Genomic DNA, 18,428 nt, shown 5'->3' with positions numbered 1-18,428 from the left:
GCAGGAGGGAAGAGGCAGGGTTAGTGGAGGGGGAGCACTCAGCTCGCCGTGGAAGGGTATTCTGGAAGCAGGAGCAGCTCCTGCGTCACCTCCGACCTGAGCACATCCCGACCCTGGGTTTGGTCCTCTTCCTCATGAAATGTTGCCGGGATTGACCAGTGGACCCATGGGAGGGGGGCAGGTTCCCTCTTCCACTAAATCAGCTCCCTCTTCCTTCCTCAGAAGGGCTGGGGGCATAGGTCAGGGCGGGGACTGGCCAGGAACTCCCTGCTCGTTTCTGGATCCTGTCCTCCCGAATCCTCCTAGAGGTGCCAGGGCCTGACTCCTACTTCGACCTTCCTCTGGGGGCTGCAGCTTCCCAGCAGTGCGAAATCCAAGGTCACTGCCCCACGCCTTGGCTCCAGTAGACCCACACCCTTCATTGCCACCAGAGCCCAGAGAAAGGCCTGTTTCTCCTCATAGGGAGGATCATGAAAGAGGGAAGCTCTGGAATGGGCTCCACACCTGACCTCTGACCCCCTCCCTCCAGGTGCTACTGGGACAATGAAGAACCCTTGCTCCTACCTAGCCTGGGAGGTGTCCCCCAACGCCCTGGCCCTGTAGGGCTGTCCCGAAGCTTCCCATGTGACCCACAGCTGGGTGCCCACCGGCTCTGGTCTGGGACTGCTGAGTGGCCTTGGCTCCAAGAAGCTGTGTCCTCAACTAACCTGGAAGGCTGTGTGTGCTGGAACCATACCCTGGGACAGACCCCCAGGCCTGGGTCTGGGCTGCAGGGGCCCTGGGGCCCACGAAGAAGACAGCCCACTGTGGGTATGTGGACAGAGGCTGGCTTGTCCCCGGTTTATGTGATCCTGGGGCAGTCTCTGCCCTCCCCAGACTCTGGGGCCGGCGGGCTGGACTTCCCCACACAGCTTGCTGGGCAAGGTGCTCTCTGCAGCTTTGAAGACACGATGACCGCTGGACTGCACAGAGAAGAGGTGGCCCAAGCCTCAGGGTGGCACTTCTGGCTCTGAGGCTCCCTGAAGGGCCTGGTGTGTGAGGACTACAGCCTGTCAGCTGCGCCTCTGACCTCTTGGACGTTGGACTCAACCTGGCAGAGAAGCGCACCCAAGTTGCTAGGCGCTTCCCAGCCTGGCTGGTCGCTCTGGAGGACATCTGTCTCTGCTGCCTTGGGCTGGCTGTCAGCTCGGAGATCTCCCAGGTGGGGGACCGTCCTGACAGGGAGCCGGCGTCACCAGGAGTGAAGGCCCTGGCGGCAGCTACACACCACCTGTGCCCCAGGCTTGAGACCTTTGGGGGTTCCCCATGCCTACAGGGCTCCTTGGATCCACCATAGCACCCCCACCCCCCAGAAGCCAGGAACTGACTCTGGCCCGCAGGCTGGGCCCTTTCCAGGGGCAGCACCCAGGGGACAATTCCCAGAATCTGTGGGGCAGCAGCCAGGGCTCTGGCTGTCAGAGGAAGCAGCCCTCCATTAAGCTTCCTGGCCCAGGGCCGAGGCTGGTGGAGGCTGAGGCACATCGGGACAGGCCAACAGCCAGAGCCACCTCCACGCAAGCATCAGCTGCTTTCAAATGCAGCCCTTTCCAGACACCCCCGCCCTCAGAGCCACACGCCGGGGCACAGCTGCCAACCTCTCACCAGCCCCCCAGCTTCCCCGGTGGAGCTCATCACATCCTCTCTGCTTCACACACTCCCTCCCGGCACCTCTGCTGGAATCAAGGTGGTTCTGGTCTCGATGGCCCCGTGTGGCCAGCAGGAGACCCTAAGAGCCAGCCAGCTTAGTGCTCTCTGCCCACAGTTGACTGGCTGGTGTGGCTTCAATGGTGGGGAAGTTAGTGGAGTAGCCCCTCCCCACCAAGCTCTGGGGCACCCTGGGCGGGGGGGCCCCTAACCAAGGGGTGGGCTTCCCCCAAAGACCAGCCTGGCCTCCATTCCCACCCCGGCCTCACCTGGGGCCCCAGCAATGTTTTCTTGTTGTACAAGAACCAGGTCCAAGTGTTGCTTCCTCTTCCCTCCGGAAGCCAAACTGCTCCTTTATTTTTTAGAGCTGCTGATTGTGAATCTCAGAGTCTTAAGAGAGAAGCCAAATATATTCCTCTTGTAAATGAAGAAATAAAGATATTTAAGTCACGCCCCGGTGGCTCCCGCAGGAAACCAGCCTCAGGGGTACAAGGCATGGACACACTTGTACCCCACCCGCCAGACACCAGAGCCCTGGGCCTGGCCACACCGCTCGGGGAGCCAAGGTCCCAAGCGTGCTCTGTGCCTGAGAGCAGCGGCAGGGCCCAGCCCAGGGCTGGGGTCTCTGAGGCCAGGCCCACAGGGGCGGGACCTCCTGGCAGGCTGGCAGACCTACCACCCCAGGCGCGGAAGGCAGAACCTCACACAGTGGCTTGTGTATTAAAATCGCGGTGAACAAACAGGCGTCTCTGGGGCGGATGGGGACACTCACAGCTTTTTCGCCTTCCTCAGCTGCCCCTTCTTCTTGGCCCCGCTCTGGAGGAGGCTGGGGCTCCTGCTGGCCAAAGACAATCTGGCCTTTCTCCGAGGCAGTGCGGACTGCGGCGACTTGCCTGAAACCCCCTTTTGGGGCAGATTCTTCTGACGCTTTTTGGCAGCAGGCTCCTTGGGGGACTCGGGAGACACGGGGGTGGCTCTGCTCACCTGGGACAGCTTCCGATTTTTCTTCTGCAGCTTTGGGGTCTTGGCGGGGCTGCTGGGGCTCGTGGCAGGGGGGTCTGGGGTCGGGCTTGTGGCAGGGGGGTCTGGGGTCGGACTCTTGGAGGCAGGCATCCCATGCACCTGGGACTGGGCTGGGGCCTTGCGCTTGATCTTCCTTTTCCTCTTGCCAGTGCTGGGGGGCTGGTCCCCACCGGCGGCTGCAGGCTTAGCTGCCTCCTCCTGCGTGGCGCCCTCGGACTTGCGTTTCTTACGCTTCTTGGTCTCTGGCAAGAACCCCTTTTTCTTCCGCTTCATGCTAATAGGGCTCGGCGTGGCCTTAGGGACTTCCTTGGCATCCTTCTTCTCTGACTTGGGACGCCTGGGAGGAAGTGAGCAAAGGAAAGAAGTATGTGGTGAGGGCAGGGTTGACCTCTGCGTCCGTGGTCCCCAAGCTGCCCAAAGCTCCCACACTGCGGTGCACACATCAGGACGTCTGCAATGTGAGGGTCTTCCCAGCCCCTCCCAAGGTGGGGGCCCCCTCTCCCGGAACATACTGGACTCCGAGGAACTTCAGGGCCTGCCAATAGAGATCATAGAGGCGGCTGGACCCGGCCGAGTGCGCCCCCTGCTGTAGCCCCTGCTGCAGCCTCGGCTGTCGGCTCTGCAGCACGCCCAGGACAGCGGTCAGGTCCATGGTCAGCTTCTGCGGAGGGGCAGGGAGGCTGTGGCTGCAATGCTCACATGAGGCACGGCCTCTCCCTGGCTTCTGGTCCCCGTCCTCCCACCCTTGCCTGGTAAGAGCCTCTCTGTGAGGCCAGCCCCCTTCTGGACCCTCAGCCAATCCTTCTGCCTGTACATCCCTAGTCTCTCTGGCCTTGCAAGGAAAAAAGAGCCCCAGGTGCCATGTTCTGTTCTCTTCCCACAGCCCGAAGGCCCGCCCACCTCCGGGGTGCCCCATGCAGTGACCTCAGGGTTGCCAATGCCTTTCCTCCTATCTGCCCCTCCCCGTCACATGCTGAATGGGTTGTTTTTGAAACCCACTGGCTTCCAGAACATCCCTCTCTCTCCTGGCTTTTTACTACCCCTCTGAGCGTGGCTTCTCAGGTCCACCTGCCGCTCTGCAAGGCCCTGGCCCTGTCTGCTCCCTGCAGCACCCTCTTGGAAGCTTGTCCCGCACTTGGGCTTTGATCAGTGTCTACGCTAAGGACCCCCAAACCTCTCCCTCTGGGACAGGCTGGAGGAACCAGAGCCTTGCCCACAGCGGCCCCTTGAGCGTCTCACGCTCTCCACCCCTGGCCCGCCTCCGAAGGGCCGGAAACCTGGGCTCCGTGCTCACAGCCGCGTCCTCCCGTGGTCACCAGCCCTCCCAGCCCCTTCTCGGCTTTCTTACTGGAGCATAGCGACAGCCCCCAGCTCACCCCACCCCGGCCAGGCACTGGCTATGGCACCCTCGCCCCTCACACGAAGCCCCGATTCCTGACCCTGGCGTCCAGAACCTTCCCCACCTGGCTCCCCACCTGCCCCCTCACCTCTGTTCAGACTGCCGGCCCTGCCTGCATGGCGCCCTCCCTCCCGAGCCCAGGCTCACCTCGTGATGGATGTTCCTGAAGAGAACGTTGAGCAGCTCCAAGGAGGACAGCTCCTTCTGGCGCCCTGACTTGGTCTCGGCCTCACCCAGCGTCCGCAGGGTCTAAGGAGAAGGCAGCCAGGCTGAGCCCCTCGAGCGAGCTGCCCAAAGCCTTTCTGTTGCCCACACGAAGAGATTAGGGCGCCAAGGAGAGAAATGTCTCCCTGGGGGGACCCCCAACCCGCCCCCAGGCGCAGGGTCCAGCAACCCTTGCCCCTTGGTTCCCAGGGAACCACTGCCAGTGGGTGGGGGAGTGGAGCCCCGTGGCTGTTACCTCAGTGACCTTCACCAGGATCTGGTCCAGCAGCTGCTCCCACTCGGGGTCCTTAAAGCACAGCCTCAGCTCCCGCGTGGGCAGGGTCTTCTGGAGCAGCAGGCAGGCCTGGGCCTGGGGTGGGGTGGGGGGAATGGGGTCACCAGGAGCCTCGGCACGCTGGGCCAGGGCTGAGGGAACCGCGGGGGGGACCCCATGAGCTCCAGGAGCCTGCTAGGCACTGGAATAGGCCACGCGGGAGGTGCTGTCGCCACAGAAGCTCTGGGCTCAGCCCTCACCTGCTCCTGCCCCTTCTTCTCAGGCAGGTGGGAGAACCGAGGCCTGGGGGGCAGCCAGGGCTATCAGCCAGCTGGACAGGGTTCCTGCCCCTCCACTCACTCAGTGCGTCTTCCTCCTGTGTCTCCAGCCCCATCGTCCCACCCCCATCCCCAGGCCTACACCCATCAGCCCGGGGCTTCCTCTCCGCAGGTCAGAGCATGGTCTTGGAGGAGCTCGTGGGCTCGGGCCACACAGGAAGGGCCCCCCCACCCCCAGCTGCTCTGGGCCTACAGTAGGGGCGGGGCTGGCCAGGTTGGAGGGGCAGGGCCCACCCTCTGGCCCGCCCAGGGCAGCATTCCTGGGCCTCACAAATAGCCAGCTAGCCAGGAGTGGAGCGGGGAATTCAGACAGGCCCTCAGCTGGGATCTGGGAAGCCCCTTACCTGATGGCGGGGCCGCGTGTGGCTTGCCACGTGCTCGACCACGACGGGGAGCAGGCCCTTACAGAGCATCTGCGGAGGGAGGGACAGGCTGTGAGGTGGGCTGTGAGGACTGGGCCGAGCAGGGGCCCAAGGGGGCGGCCTGCCACTACAACTCACCGGGTGCCGGGAGAAGAGACTGAGGAACATGGGAGCTGTAAGCGGGCTGCTGCGCTTGGTCAGGAAGGAGCTCAGTGCCGATGAGTAGATCGGGGTCACGAGGCTCAAATCCAAGCAGCTGGCAGCCTGCACCACGTGAGAGAGAGCTGGTGTGATGCCAGGGAGGGGGCCCTGGCATGGGAGCAGAGCCTGGGCTGCCTTCAGAAGGCTGAAAGCTGGGTCCCGGGGAAGGCACAGCCTCAACTTCCCATCTGTGAAATGGGCAGATGGTCCCGCTGCCTCCTGGGACTGGCTCCCACCGGCTTGGACTTTCCAGGCTGAGCCTTCCCAGGCCAGCGCCTGCTCACCTCTGGGCCCTGGGGCTGGGTGCCGGCTTTCTCCTTCTTCTGGGCCTTGCAGGTGGACTTGCCCACAGTGTTGCCCTTCAGGACCCGGAGCAGGTAGAGGGAGGCGTTGAAGTAGTAGAGGGAGACGGAGGAATCAGCCTGGCGACCGGCCTGCTGCACCAGCCGCTCCAGCTGGGCGTACAGAGTCTCCACGCGGTCGCCCACGTCGCGGCAGTAATGCCGGGAGCGGCACAGGTGGTGCCTGGGTGGGGAGAGCCGGGGGCGGCCAGAGCTCGTCACGATGCTACCCTCCCCCACCCCGACTCCGACCCACGGCAGGGCCAAACCCCAGGGTAGGGACGCCAGGCCCCATTTCACAGGCAGGAAACAAACACCTAAAGAAAGGGGTCTGACCAAGGGCACAGGGGCAGGCCCGGGGCCACGTGCACATGGGCTCTGAGGAGAAGCCGGAGGGAAACCAGCTCCCTGGGTGAGGCTCCACCACGGGCCAACAGCCCGATCTGGCCACAGCCCCATCTACACCCGTCCCCCGGGGGATGGTGGCTTCCAGGCTCCTTTTAAGACAAAACCCAGGACCTATGTGCTCAGGACCCTGCGGGCCTGGGCGGAGTGGGAGGGAGAACTAGCTGAGAAAGTGGGACCTGGGCCTGCAGCGGGCGTGGGCCGGGGCTGCGCTGTCCACTGCCCCTCCCCACCTGATCTGCGCTGCACGCTCGGCACCTCAGGTCCTTAGGCCTCTGTCTCCACCACCTCCTCTGCTCTCTACCTGCCACGCTGCACCGGCTCTCTTGCTGGGCTCCCTACTCTAGCGCCACCCACTCGCCCACCTCCTGGCTGCAAATGCCTCCAAGGCCTCCCAATTCTGCGAGGGCCGGGCCTCTCGAGTCTGGCTGCGCCTGACCAGCTCCCGTGTGGACACACCTTTCTGCCGCGCCTGTGGCCTCTGGGCCTGAGGAGCCCCACAGCTCCCTGCACTGCCTCAACTTCTCCCAGGCGGCCTTCCCTGGCACCTCCAGCCTGGGCTAGGTGCCCCTGCTGTCTCCCATCCAGCCCCTGCCACAGGCCCAGAATGTCGCCGCTGGACGCCCTGTTGGGTTTCCCAGCCTCGGTGACCCCGAGGGCAGGGATGGGACTGGGGGCCCCATGCTAAGGGCTGCAGAACACACGGGCGGGGCAGAGCTGCGTGAGACTTCCTAAATGATGCAGGTCCTCGGGGATCCTGGCTCCTACCCTTTCTACCCAGGGAACCCCAAAGGCCCAGCTCCCCGGGGGCCCGCCCGCGCTCACGTGAAGATGCGGGCCGTCTTGTGCAGCAGGTCCTGCTCCTGCTTCGTGCTGCTGGTGCGCATGCTGCGCCGGATGATGTGTAGCAGCGGCTCGAGCAGCTCCAGGACCAGGGGGTTCTCGGGCTGCTTGGTCACCAGCACCTCGATCAGGTCCAGGACCTGCAGCCGGGAAGGGTGGGCTCAGCCAGGTGCGGGGACGGGAGCAGAGGGAGACTGGACGGAGGGTGGGGCTGGGGCCGCCTAGCGGGCTCACCCTGATCTGGAAGTCCCGCCGGAGTGCCTTCTCCTTCTGGAGCTTGTTCTTCTCGTCCCTCCGGGCCTGGATGCGCAGCTTCTGCTCGGCAAAGAGGCTGGCCAAGCTCTTGTCCAGGGCCATCATGGCCTCATCCCCCAGCTCGTCGTCGTCCTCGCCGTCGGCTCCGCCCTGAGGAACAGATGCCCCGTGAGCGGCCCGGCCTCGTGCAGGAGACGCACAGGGACGCAGGGCCCCCAGCCCGGCTCCTGCTCACCAGCGTCTTCCCTGCCTGCAGCACCGCCATCAGCTGCTCCCGGAAGCCCTGGTCCACGTCCCCATCCCGCTCCTCCTCGTCGCTCTCCTCGTCACTGCTCTCCTCCTCGCTCTCCGAGTCTTTGTTGCCCGTGTCCTCACCCTCGTCCGAGCTCTTGTCCTGTGGGTGGGCTGCGTGTCACGCCTCTCCACCACTCACCGCGTGTCCGCCCACCCCCTGCCCCTTGCTGGCAAGTACCTCCACATCCCCCAGCAACTGCTGCTCGGAGGCGTCTGTGACCACCACGTTGTCGTCCTCCTCCTGGCTCTCCTCGGGGTTTAGCACCTGCCGGGATTCCCAGATGGCTGACGCATCTGTTGCCCCGGCCCCTTCACCCGCCTCAGACCCCTGGGCCCTCTCAACTGCCTTCCCTGACCACGGCCGTCTGGTCTTGGCCAAAGGTCCCCATTTCAGGGAGGAAGATGGAGCCCAGGAGAGAAAGCCACTCCCCTCCAGTGCCTCCTTGATAAACCCGATCAGCCCTTGGCAAACCCAGGGTCAGGGTGCACAGCAGGAGACCTTGAAAGAGGCCCCGAACACACTGCAGGTTACAGTCAGGACGACGTGGCAATGAGGCAGCCCTAGTGCAGCCCAGTGCTTGGAGAGCCCCATCCCAGGACCCATTTCCCCAAAGGCCCCAACTTACATCCAGGATGAGTTGCAGGGCACGTGGAGTCAGGTGGGAGCAGATGTGGCCGAACACACTTCGGGCCACCTGGCGCATCAGGTGGCTGGGCTGGGCCAAGAGGGCCAGCAGGATCTCCACCAGCACCTCCACCCACGGCGGCTCCTGTGGGTCTGCAAGCAGGGAAAGGGCTGAGTCTGGGCAGGGCGCCAGCGCCCCATGCCGGGTCCCTATTGCCTGCCCCCGCTACCCCCCCGGGACGATGACCCACTGGTGGCCTTGGAACGGGTCCGACGGGGCTTCTCCCCCAGGCTCTTTTTGATGCAGGTCTGGATGTCGCCCAGGAGGTCACAGCTCTCTGTGGGGGACTGTGCAGGACAGGACAGAAATCAGGAGCCAGGCCCCATTCCCAGCCTTTGCTGAGCCAGAAGAAGGGGTGGCCAAGTGGGAGGAGCTGGCATCTGAGGCCTAGAAGACTCCAGGCTGCCCTGGCCAGTCACCCTCACAATCTGGAGCACAGGACCCCAGCCAGACCCCAGGGGCAGCCCGAGAGCTGATGACCTTTTACACATAACACGCAGGCACAGGGTCTGAGAGCCCTCAGAGACCGTGAAGCCCAACCTGCCCACCGATGCCAGAGCAGTGGAGATCCTGACAAGGCTGGACTGGTCAGGCTCACAGGGCGCCAGCAGGTCCCAGCCTCCTGATGTGCAATTCTAGATTTCTCCTCCCACACCAGGCTCGACATTGCTACAGAGAAAGACCTGAAAATCATTGATCTTAACAAATTTAAACCCATCTTGCTGGGGGAATAAGCTCAGACTCCAGCCACCGACCGGTGAGTTGAAAATAACCTGTGTGACTGTCGGTACCAAAAAGGCAGACTTTCCTCCATACTGCAGCAGGGCAGTGTCCGTGTTTGGGGCAGGGGTGGTGGAGCGAGGGCCAGAACAGGGCCCAAGTCCTGGCCACCTGTGCCTCCAGCTTCCAGGCTGTGGCTGGGTACCTTTTACCCAAGTCAAGCTCGGAGGTCCCAGCGTCTGGGTAGGCTCCTCAGAGGCCCAGTGCCAAGCACTGGAAGGCGCATCGAGACCGATCGTTACCCACACGGCTCGTCTACAGGCTGGGCTGAGTGCCCAAGACCTGGAAGCAAAAACCTCAGCCAAGAGGCCAGGAGGGAGTCCCGTCTCCTCAGACTACTCAAGACCTGAAGCAGCCCCACAAGAGCCAGCCCACACAACGCAAGAGGAAAACCTTCAGAGAAACCAGGGTTCAGGGCCGGGAAGAAGCCACGAGGGTCAAAAGAGCTGCCAGCAGTCAACTCCAAACGTGGTCAAGATTTCTTGGTGGAAAGAATAGAAAGAGAGACACAGCTGGTTCTAGAGGACCCGTCATGAGAAAGGGTATGAGCGACAATGTGAGGAATGCAGTGACGGGGCACAGACCACCACGTGGGGAGCACCAGGCAAAACCACGCTACCCTCAACCCACTCCTTATGGAGTCTGGATGTGTGAGAGTTAGACAGAAAAATCAGGACCCCACTTCCAATTGACCACCGACAGACAGAAGAACTGCCCCCATCAGTGACCGGTATGCCCAGAGCCAGACCCCCTCTTCTCCTTTACATCCATCACCTCTGGTAAGGCAGTTTGGGGAGGTCCTGTGGGATAGTGGAGTCAGATCCCTGTTTGAATCCCAGCCAACAGCTGTATGGCCTAGGGTAAGTTACTTTACCTGTTACCCCACCTGCCAAAAAGATGTGCCTGCCTCAAAACCGTGGGGATTACAAACAAAGGACACTGCATGGAAAGCTCAGGGTGTAGCTGGTGCCCAGTAAGTGGATGGAGTGATTTTTTCCTTGGGCTGTAATTCCAGCCAGGAGCAGTCAGCCTAGGAAACCTGCCAACTTCAACACTCCAGAGCCTCTCCTGGCCACCGCGGACCCCAGGTCTGTAACCCCTTCCCTCCCAGGCTGCCATACCTTGAAGAGGTGTATGCCCACCAGGAGTAGCAGGTGCTGGAAGGCAGTGGCCTTGGCCTCTGAGGACTGGGCCTCCAGTTCTTTCAGAGTCTTCAGCGTCCTGGGTGAGACAGGCACCTCAGGCACTGTGGCCAACGTCAGTACCCCCGAGTGTCCCACCCATGCTGTGGCAACTGCGCCCTCTCACCGGTCCCAGGCCTGGCGCTGCTGCGTGGTGAAGGCCACCAGGGAAACCACGTTGCGGCTGTGGCTCAACAGCAGGTCTGCAAACTGCACCAGGTGGTAGGTCCAGGGCTGCCCATCCTGTGTCTGCCCCGGCGCCTGCCGGAACTGTGTGCTGAGAGTCTGCAGCAGGCTGGTAGTGACAGGGTCAGGGTCACAGGCTGGGCTGGTGAACAAGGCCACACCCCACCCCATCCCCACACTGTGACCCACTGGAACTCACTAGGCCACAGCCTCGAACTGGAAGGAGCAGCGCCCCGAGGCCACCTTCCTACCCACTGCCCACCCTCAAACCTCTCCCAGGCTGCCCGGCGCCCACCTGAAGAAGGCAGTGCCCACCACCTCCCGGGTCCGGCTGTCCAGGGGGTGAGAGAAGTGCTGCTCGGTCTCAGGGATCTGGGACGTGGGCTTCTTTGTCTCGAAGAATGAGTGGAAAAAACAAAACCTGGGGAGGGAGGGAGGGAGGGAGGGAGGGAGGGAGAATAACCCGTGTTACCCTCAGTCAGTGACACCATTCTGACCAGCCCATCCTCGGGCCCTCACCGAGGGCCTGGTGCCAGGTGCTGACGATGAAAAAGCAGACATTTCTCAGGTCTGGATCCCCAGCAGAACAGAGCCCAGCCCGAACTGGGGAGAGGACCAGCATCCCTCCCTCAGAACCAAGATGTGAGGCTGTGTGGCCTCAGCCAGGGCACCACTGCTTCTGCCTCTCTTAGGGCTGCAGGGAGGGCGGGAGGGGCGCCTGGCAGATGCAGAGGCAAGCCCCCCCAAAACTGCCGACGCGCAAAGGCATCTGGGGAGGGTGGAGCCAGCCCAAGCCTCTGAGGACCCCCCCTTCCGAGGGTTCCCCCAAGGAATTCCCCTAAATCTCCTCCTGCCTAAGGGGCAGGGACGACTTGACCCCCAGGCTCCTGGCTCCAGGGGGACCCAAACTAGGACCAGACAAGAGGCCGCTGCACCCGTGGGGAGTTCGGATTCAAGCACATCTCATGACGGTACCTGGCCACCTCCTCAATCAAGGCCTCCTCCTTCTCCGCGTGCAAGTTGTCCACGACGCTGACCAGGCGGAAGATGATCCACTTCCGTAGCCGGAACACGGCTCGCTCAGGCCTGTGGGCAGGAGGCAAGTCCGGAAGCTGTTTAGGGATGGCGAAAACAGTGCCCCCTTGCCCCATCTTGGAGACAGAAAAACCAATCAAGATCCCCCAATGCTCTTATCACCAGCACGGGGCCACGTGTGAGAAAACCAAGGCCTTTAAGAGCAAAGGCTCGGGGGCTTCCCTAGTAGTGCAGTGGTTAAGAACCTGCCTGCCAATACAGGGGACATGGGTTCGATCCCTGGTCTGGGAAGATCCCACATGCTGCAAAGCAACCAAGCCCGTGCGCCACAACTACTGAGCCTGCACTCTAGAGCCCACAAGCGACAACTACTGAGCCTACGTGCCACAACTACTGAAGCCCACGCGCCTAGAGCCCGTGCTCCACAACAAGAGAAGCCACGGCAATGAGAAGCCTGCACACATCAACGAAAAGGAGCCTTCGCTCGCCGCAACTAGAGAAAGCCCATGCGCAGCAACGAAGACCCAACACAGCCAAAAATAAGTAAATTAAAAAAAAAAAAAAGAGCGAAGGCTTGGATCTTCCCCACCTCTCCCGGCTTGGGGAACCAGGGTACCATGCAAGGGAGGGCCCAGGCCTTTGGGGGCAGCAGGCCCCCCCCCCACCAGGCCCACTCACCCATGGAACAAAGCGTCCTGAGCTTTCTTCTGGTTGTTGGTGCTGAAGTCCACCAAGGAGTCCAGGTTGGGCTGGAGAAACATGTCCCGCAGCCAGGCCACGTAGCCCTTGAGGGCGGGGGCGCTCAGGAACTGCGTGACCCGCCAGAAGGTAGGCACGACGGGGAGGCCCTGGTTGGTGACGGACGTGAAGCCCACCACCAGGGCCAACTGCCGCTCGGGGTCATCTTGGCAGCCTTTCAGGAAGGCCCCCACGTACTCGTTCATCTCTGGAGCAAACTTGAACTGGCTCGGGAGCTGCGAGAGTTGGGCACAGCACCGGGGTCACCAGCCAGGAGGGACCCAACAGCGCCCCAGCTTCGTCCACAACAGGCTATACTGAGGCCCAGGACGCACCCTCCCTTGTACCAGCTGGGTTGCCCAGGCGCCCCCGAGTTTAATCTCTGTAACAACCCTTTGCCCTGGGCCCCTCTAACTGTTCTGCAGATGAAGAAAACGAGGCACAAGAAAGCTTGCAAGTAACTTCTGAGGGTCGCAGGGCTCCAAGTGGTGCAGCTGGGATCCGGCTCCAGTCAGTCTGGCCCCCCAGCCCGTGCTCTTAACCCCTGCTCTGTGTTTTCTGAGCCTGTCCTTCACCCAGAAGAGGGCAACAGCAGCTCTCCAAAGCTGGCTGTGAAGATGAAACGAGGTACCAACAAACCCAGCAGCACTTCCTGCGAACAGGAAGGTCCCGCTCCTCCCATCTCGCGGGCAAGCAGGAGCAGCACAGAGCAAGGAAGCAAGCTGAGCAAGGTCACACAGCCAGCTGCGGTGGAGTCAGGACGGGGACCTGGCAGACCCAGGTCCGGGGTTCCGTGCTCTTAAGCACCAGTTGATTCTCCTGTGGAGCACTTAGCTTAGTGTGGGGTGCGCAGACTGCTCAAGACAGCATCGGGGGGAAAAAAACAGCATCAGGCATGATGGCTGTTCTCGCTGTAACACTAGCTGGGGGTGGAGGGAGGTCTGGACGGACTGCTGGCAGGGTATATAGATATAGAGGAGGGGGAGCGGTGTGTAGATATAGAGGAGGGGGAGCGGTGTGTAGATACAGAGGCGGGGGGGAGCGGTGTGTAGATACAGAGGCGGGGGAGCGGTGTGTAGATACAGAGGCGGGGGAGCGGTGTGTAGATACAGAGGCGGGGGAGCGGTGTGTAGATACAGAGGCGGGGGAGCGGTGTGTAGATACAGAGGCGGGGGGAGCGGTGTGTAGATACAGAGGCGGGGGGAGCGGTGTGTAGATACAGAGGCGGGGGGAGCGGTGTGTAGATACAGAGGAGGGGGAGCGGTGTGTAGATACAGAGGCGGGGGAGCGGTGTGTAGATACAGAGGCGGGGGGAGCGGTGTGTAGATACAGAGGCGGGGGAGCGGTGTGTAGATACAGAGGCGGGGGGAGCGGTGTGTAGATACAGAGGCGGGGGGAGCGGTGTGTAGATACAGAGGCGGGGGGAGCGGTGTGTAGATACAGAGGCGGGGGAGCGGTGTGTAGATACAGAGGCGGGGGGAGCGGTGTGTAGATACAGAGGCGGGGGGAGCGGTGTGTAGATACAGAGGAGGGGGAGCGGTGTGTAGATACAGAGGCGGGGGGAGCGGTGTGTAGATACAGAGGCGGGGGGAGCGGTGTGTAGATACAGAGGCGGGGGGAGCGGTGTGTAGATACAGAGGCGGGGGGAGTGGTGTGTAGATACAGAGGCGGGGGGAGTGGTGTGTAGATATAGAGGCGGGGGAGCGGTGTGTAGATACAGAGGCAGGGGGAGTGGTGTGTAGATACAGAGGCAGGGGGTGGGGGGGGTCAGCCCTCACGTAGCTCACTTTACGCAGAGAGAAGGGACACCCGGGTCCCAGGTCCTCCCAATAGCAGCTGTGCTTGCCCATCCCAGGCAGACCACTGACACGGACAGCAGGAGAGCAACCCGCTCTTCCAGAAGCCAGCTGACCCGAGGAGGCCCCCCCACCCCGCCCACTTCTTGGCTGGAAGCAGCCCAGTCACCTGGCCCTTACTCGCAGGGCTGGGCCACAGGGGGCCGCACCCACCTTAGCAGTGACCATGTGCTCCCCGTAATGGCGGATCAGGTCCCCCTGCATCACCAGCTGCAGCTGCTCCTTGGACAGCAGGGGCAGGGCCGCGCCCAGCAGGCGGAAACACAGGTAGCTAAGGGGGCACAGGACAGAGCCTGGTCAGAGCCCTTGGACCCCTGGCCCATCCCTTGCTTAACAAACCAGGGAGAAGGGATGGAGAGAGGTCAAGCACTCACGCACCTGGCCGGCCAGAACTGCTTCTTCAGGAGCCCTTGTTCCACAACTTCCTTCCAGAACCGTGGGAAGCTGTCCTCCTGGAGCGCCAGGCGGAGCAGGTCCAAAGCCACGGCAGGCAGCTTGCGTTCCTTCTTCACAGAGGTGGCCGCCATCTTCATCACAGTCACCAGCCTGCAGAGGAAGGCGGAGGGGACTCAGGGGGTACTCCCTAAACAGATAGGGCCAGGGGCCTGGTGGACACCCGACCCCAGGCCATGGCGCAAACCCGTGGATGGAGAGGCAGCCCCGAGGCCCAGAGAGCCCATCTCCCCGCCTCCCTCACACCTGGGGATGCTCTCATCTGAGAACAGGTTGACCGGTCCCATCAGCTTCTCCAGCTTCTTGGGCACCTTCTGCTGGGCCAAGAGGAAGAGCTCCAGGTGCTCAGGGGAACCAAGTACTGAATTCAAGTCGGGCTTCAGGACTTTCGGCAGGACCTCCTGCAACATGGCCTCTGGGATCTGGCGTGGGGACATGGGTTGAGGGAGGGGGCGCCCCTCATGGCACCCTTTGTCTCTCCCCGTGGGGTGAGTTCCTTTGGGCCCTGTTCCACCTGCCAGGCTCCCGTGAGGCCCCTGTCACAGTGCCAGCCCAAGAAGGGACAGCCACAACCCACCTTGCCAGGCATCAGAATCAGAGGGTATTCCTTAGAAAGCTCAAACTCCCAAGTCCCTGAAGCTGGGTTTTAAACAAGCACTCCACTGATGCTAATTGGCCCTAGACCACCCTTTTAATTATTCCTCTCTTGGATTTTGCAGAACTAGCCCATTTCTTATACGAGGTGCCCCACGTGAAGGTCCTTCTGGCTCTGTGGCCACGGCTGTGCAGAAAGCCTCGGCCTGGGATGTACCGGTTCCTGCCTTTTCCTCAGCAGCAAAGGATTCTAGGTACGAGCCCACCTCCATGCCCCACACAGGGCAGTGGGGACCCCCGAGGAGCCAGCTCTGCCCAAAACAATGGTAGACATGTTGAACCCACCAGGCACATGCCAGGCACTGTTCTACAACGGCACTATCCAATATGGCAGCCATTGGCCACATGTGGACACCAAGCACTTAGAATGTACTAATCTGAATGGAAATATGCTGTAAGTGTACAATACACTGGATTTTGGACACTTAAAAGAATGTAAACTACCTCTACAGCTTTTTTGTACTGATTGCACATTAATACTTTAGACACAGTAACATGTTTTATTTAGTCTAATAAACCATACCTATTTCTTTCTCACTTTTTAAATGTAGTTACTACAAAATGTCAAGTGCCACGCACATTTCCGCAGGACAGTACTGCGTTTCTATGCGTAAACACACGTCTTCTCCATATTCCTCTACAACAGGCAGCGTTACCCCAGGCCCCGTACCTGCGAGAGGATGTCCACCAAGGCCTTCTGGGGCTGTTCCTGCAAGTGGTTGTAGTGCTGGCCCAGGACTTGCAGCAGCTTCACCGACTGCATCAGTGCCTCTGAGTCCTGGTACCCCCAGAGGCAGAGAGGGTGTGAGCAGGGCATGCCCTTTCCCCCCCACCACTCCAAGCCAGTCCACATACCCCAAAACCCCCAAAGCTCTTACCTTCACCAGCCTGCCTGACTGAAAGAGGGCTAGCACCCCAAACAGGTTTCCAAAGAGAGCAGGTCTCACCATCTCCTAGAAAAGGATTCCAGGCACTGGTGAGAAGGACCCAAGCGTTCCCCAACCCCGGGGCTGCTGACCTCCCCGGAGCCACTAACTCTCACCTTCTTAACCTTCTGCAGGTCGTATTTCTCTTGTATCTGCTGCAGGATGCTGCACAAGGGGATGTCTTCAAAAGCCTGCAACAGCTGCCAGGAGGAAAGGAGGGGTTCCGGAGGAGTGGCCCAGCCACATCCCAAAGGCCTCCATCTCCTCCCAATTCTCCCTTCAACTTCTGCCCAGAGGCCTTGGACCCCCGCTCCCACCCCAAGGATGCCTCCGAAACTGCCTACCCGCCTCTGAGCAGTACTGATGATAGAACACAGCTGTGAATGGACCTGAATCTTGCCTCCCTACCTCATGCCCAGCTGGGGTTCCGAAAGTACCTCCTTGGGCCGCTAGATTGCTCAACTGCGATTCCCAAACCCTCTGTCCCCACAGCCTGCTCTGAGCTCCCCCCAGGCAGATCCTCAAGGACCAGGTCTCTACAGCCCTTCCATTTGTTCAGACTCCTTAGAGATAGCCTATAATTAGTTGAGTGCCCCCTGGGAGAAGAGGGTCCCGAACCCTGCAGAGGTAAGAGAACCCACCCCAAAGCTTACTACCCCCAGTAAATGTACCTCAGAGGCTGGTCAACCCACGTACCCAAAAGCGAACTCAACCTTCCACTGCACCTGCCTGGGCTTCTCTGCACACAGGCCGTGCTCATGCAGTTTTCTCCGCGTCCACGTGGGGACACCTCCCCCATCAACTCGAATGCCACCCCACCAACTTCTCGGCTGCCACTTCTCCTGCAGCTGGGACATCTACCCTTCTCACTCCCCCACCGTTTTGACCAGCAAGGCTGGACCCCTTCCAGGAGCCGCCACCTCACCTGCGCCAGGGCCAGACTGTAGCAGGGCCGGGCTGTTTCTCGTCCGACCCCGAGCCCAGTGATTAGGCGCTTCAGGGCGTACTTCAGCTCAGATGATCCCTGAGGAACCAAGCACATCCCCAGGTGGGCCAGTGAAAAGAACCGCCCGGCACCCAATCATCCCCGCTCCTCGGCGCGCGCTCACCTGGGCCTCCACGTTCGCGACCACATGACCTCGGGCCCAACTCCTGGGGCCCGCCGCTACATCTTTGCCGGGATCTATACAGCCCCCTGCCCCAGGTCCCGCCACCATACCTCTGGCCTTGCGCGCAGATACTCCAGCAGCTTCTCCGTGGCCTCAAGCCGCGTCTCCTGCTGCGGCTTCGCAATGTCCCAGAAGAAATCCAAAAACTCGCGGCTGTGCTTGAGCAGGCCATGACGGTCGGCAGGCCGGGCGCCACCCTTCGGGGCCTCTCCCGGAGCCGGAGGCTCAGCGACGTCCATACTCTCCGTCTCCGCCATGCTTGTCGAACACGTGGGCTCTGAAGACTGCCTCTTCCAGGTCAGGTCGCGGCGCATGCGCACTGAATTGGGTCGGCTGGGGGCGGGGCGGCCTGGCTCTTCTGTTCTCACGGAGATCAGGAGTTTGGATTTTATTCTGATTGTGATGGGGAATCACCCGAGGGTTTTACGCAGGGACAAAGCTTGATCCTACTTACACTTTTAAACAGATTATCCTGCTGTGTGGAGGATGGATTGTAGGAGAGCAGAGTAGAAGCAGGAAGACCAGGTGGATCGGACCAAGGTAATGTGAGAAAATTCCAGCCAATTTGGAGCTGGTAGTGGGTGATGGAAAAGAGAGGGATGTTAGGTTTGGGGCTAACATCAGCGGGTAGACTGTGGTATCATTTGAGCTGTGGGAAGAATTCTCTTCGTTGGGGGGAGCAGTGAGGGGGAGGTGGTGGGATTGAGTTCTTTAAATCAGAGATACCTCTTTACAGTGCGGCTGAGGAGTGCGACTGGCCACCCCTGTTTCTTGGCTTGAGAACCTGTCTCTGAAGGATTGTCGTTCAGAGACCCTGGCGCTCTGGGAAGCGGGGAGGTGAGGGCCAGCCCTGGCCTTGAAATTCCACACACGCAGCTCCAGCCCCTTTTGTATCCCCTGAGACACCCAACTACTCATCCTCTCAACCCCTTCCTTGCTCTGTTGTTTCAGAAAGTGAGAATAAGTGGTTTACCTTGATACGTGTGGTGCCCCAGGAGTCAGAAGGTGAGCAGAAAAACACCAGCCCGGCTCTGTGTCCCTGGGTAGGGGTCTCCTGTGTTGCCCATGGGCGAAGCCCAGACACCAGGTGCCTAAAAGGCTGATACGAAAGTAACCAAGAAGTAGGAATGGCACGTGGCGTC

The 18,428-nt window shown here is 61.2% G+C and overlaps 2 protein-coding genes across 3 annotated transcripts in view; one reads left to right on the top strand and one right to left on the bottom strand.

The window, feature by feature from the left end:
• Positions 1–2,134, top strand: part of SPNS2 (SPNS lysolipid transporter 2, sphingosine-1-phosphate) — a 42,232-nt gene extending 40,098 nt beyond the window's left edge. For both annotated transcript variants that reach the window (XM_082605008.1, XM_082605007.1), the window contains one exon: positions 530–2,134. The gene's annotated coding sequence lies outside the window, so the exon portion shown is untranslated. The remainder of the gene's footprint in view (positions 1–529) is intronic.
• On the bottom strand, positions 2,075–17,615 carry MYBBP1A (MYB binding protein 1a). Its single transcript, XM_082605006.1, has 26 exons — positions 17,337–17,615; positions 17,043–17,141; positions 16,234–16,317; positions 16,070–16,144; positions 15,862–15,969; positions 14,784–14,959; positions 14,463–14,630; positions 14,238–14,355; positions 12,169–12,464; positions 11,431–11,541; positions 10,751–10,876; positions 10,397–10,564; positions 10,210–10,309; positions 8,499–8,595; positions 8,249–8,400; positions 7,801–7,887; positions 7,564–7,722; positions 7,308–7,478; positions 7,056–7,213; positions 5,769–6,009; positions 5,422–5,547; positions 5,266–5,334; positions 4,566–4,679; positions 4,253–4,354; positions 3,219–3,367; positions 2,075–3,043 (listed from the first exon to the last, which is right to left on the bottom strand). The coding sequence occupies exons 1-26, from the start codon at positions 17,598–17,600 to the stop codon at positions 2,452–2,454; spliced, it is 4,110 nt and encodes a 1,369-aa protein (XP_082461132.1). The 5' UTR covers positions 17,601–17,615; the 3' UTR covers positions 2,075–2,451.
• Positions 17,616–18,428: the final 813 nt, after the last annotated feature.

Source organism: Mesoplodon mirus (genome assembly GCF_964341445.2).
Source record: "Mesoplodon mirus genome assembly, chromosome: 18".
NCBI classification, from domain to species: Eukaryota; Metazoa; Chordata; class Mammalia; order Artiodactyla; family Ziphiidae; genus Mesoplodon; species Mesoplodon mirus.
Note: the sequence above shows the minus strand (reverse complement) of the source record. Positions and strands in the feature narration are given on the sequence as shown.

Excerpts from the sequence above, each read along its gene's own strand:
- MYBBP1A (XM_082605006.1), bottom strand. The coding sequence starts at position 17,600 with ATGCGCCGCGACCTGACCTGGAAGAGGCAGTCTTCAGAGCCCACGTGT. Across the intron at positions 7,479-7,563 it reads TGCAGGCAGGGAAGACGCTG|GGCGGAGCCGACGGCGAGGA; the intron begins GTGAGCAGGAGC and ends TCTGTTCCTCAG. Across the intron at positions 5,335-5,421 it reads GTCTCTTCTCCCGGCACCCG|ATGCTCTGTAAGGGCCTGCT; the intron begins GTGAGTTGTAGT and ends CTCCCTCCGCAG.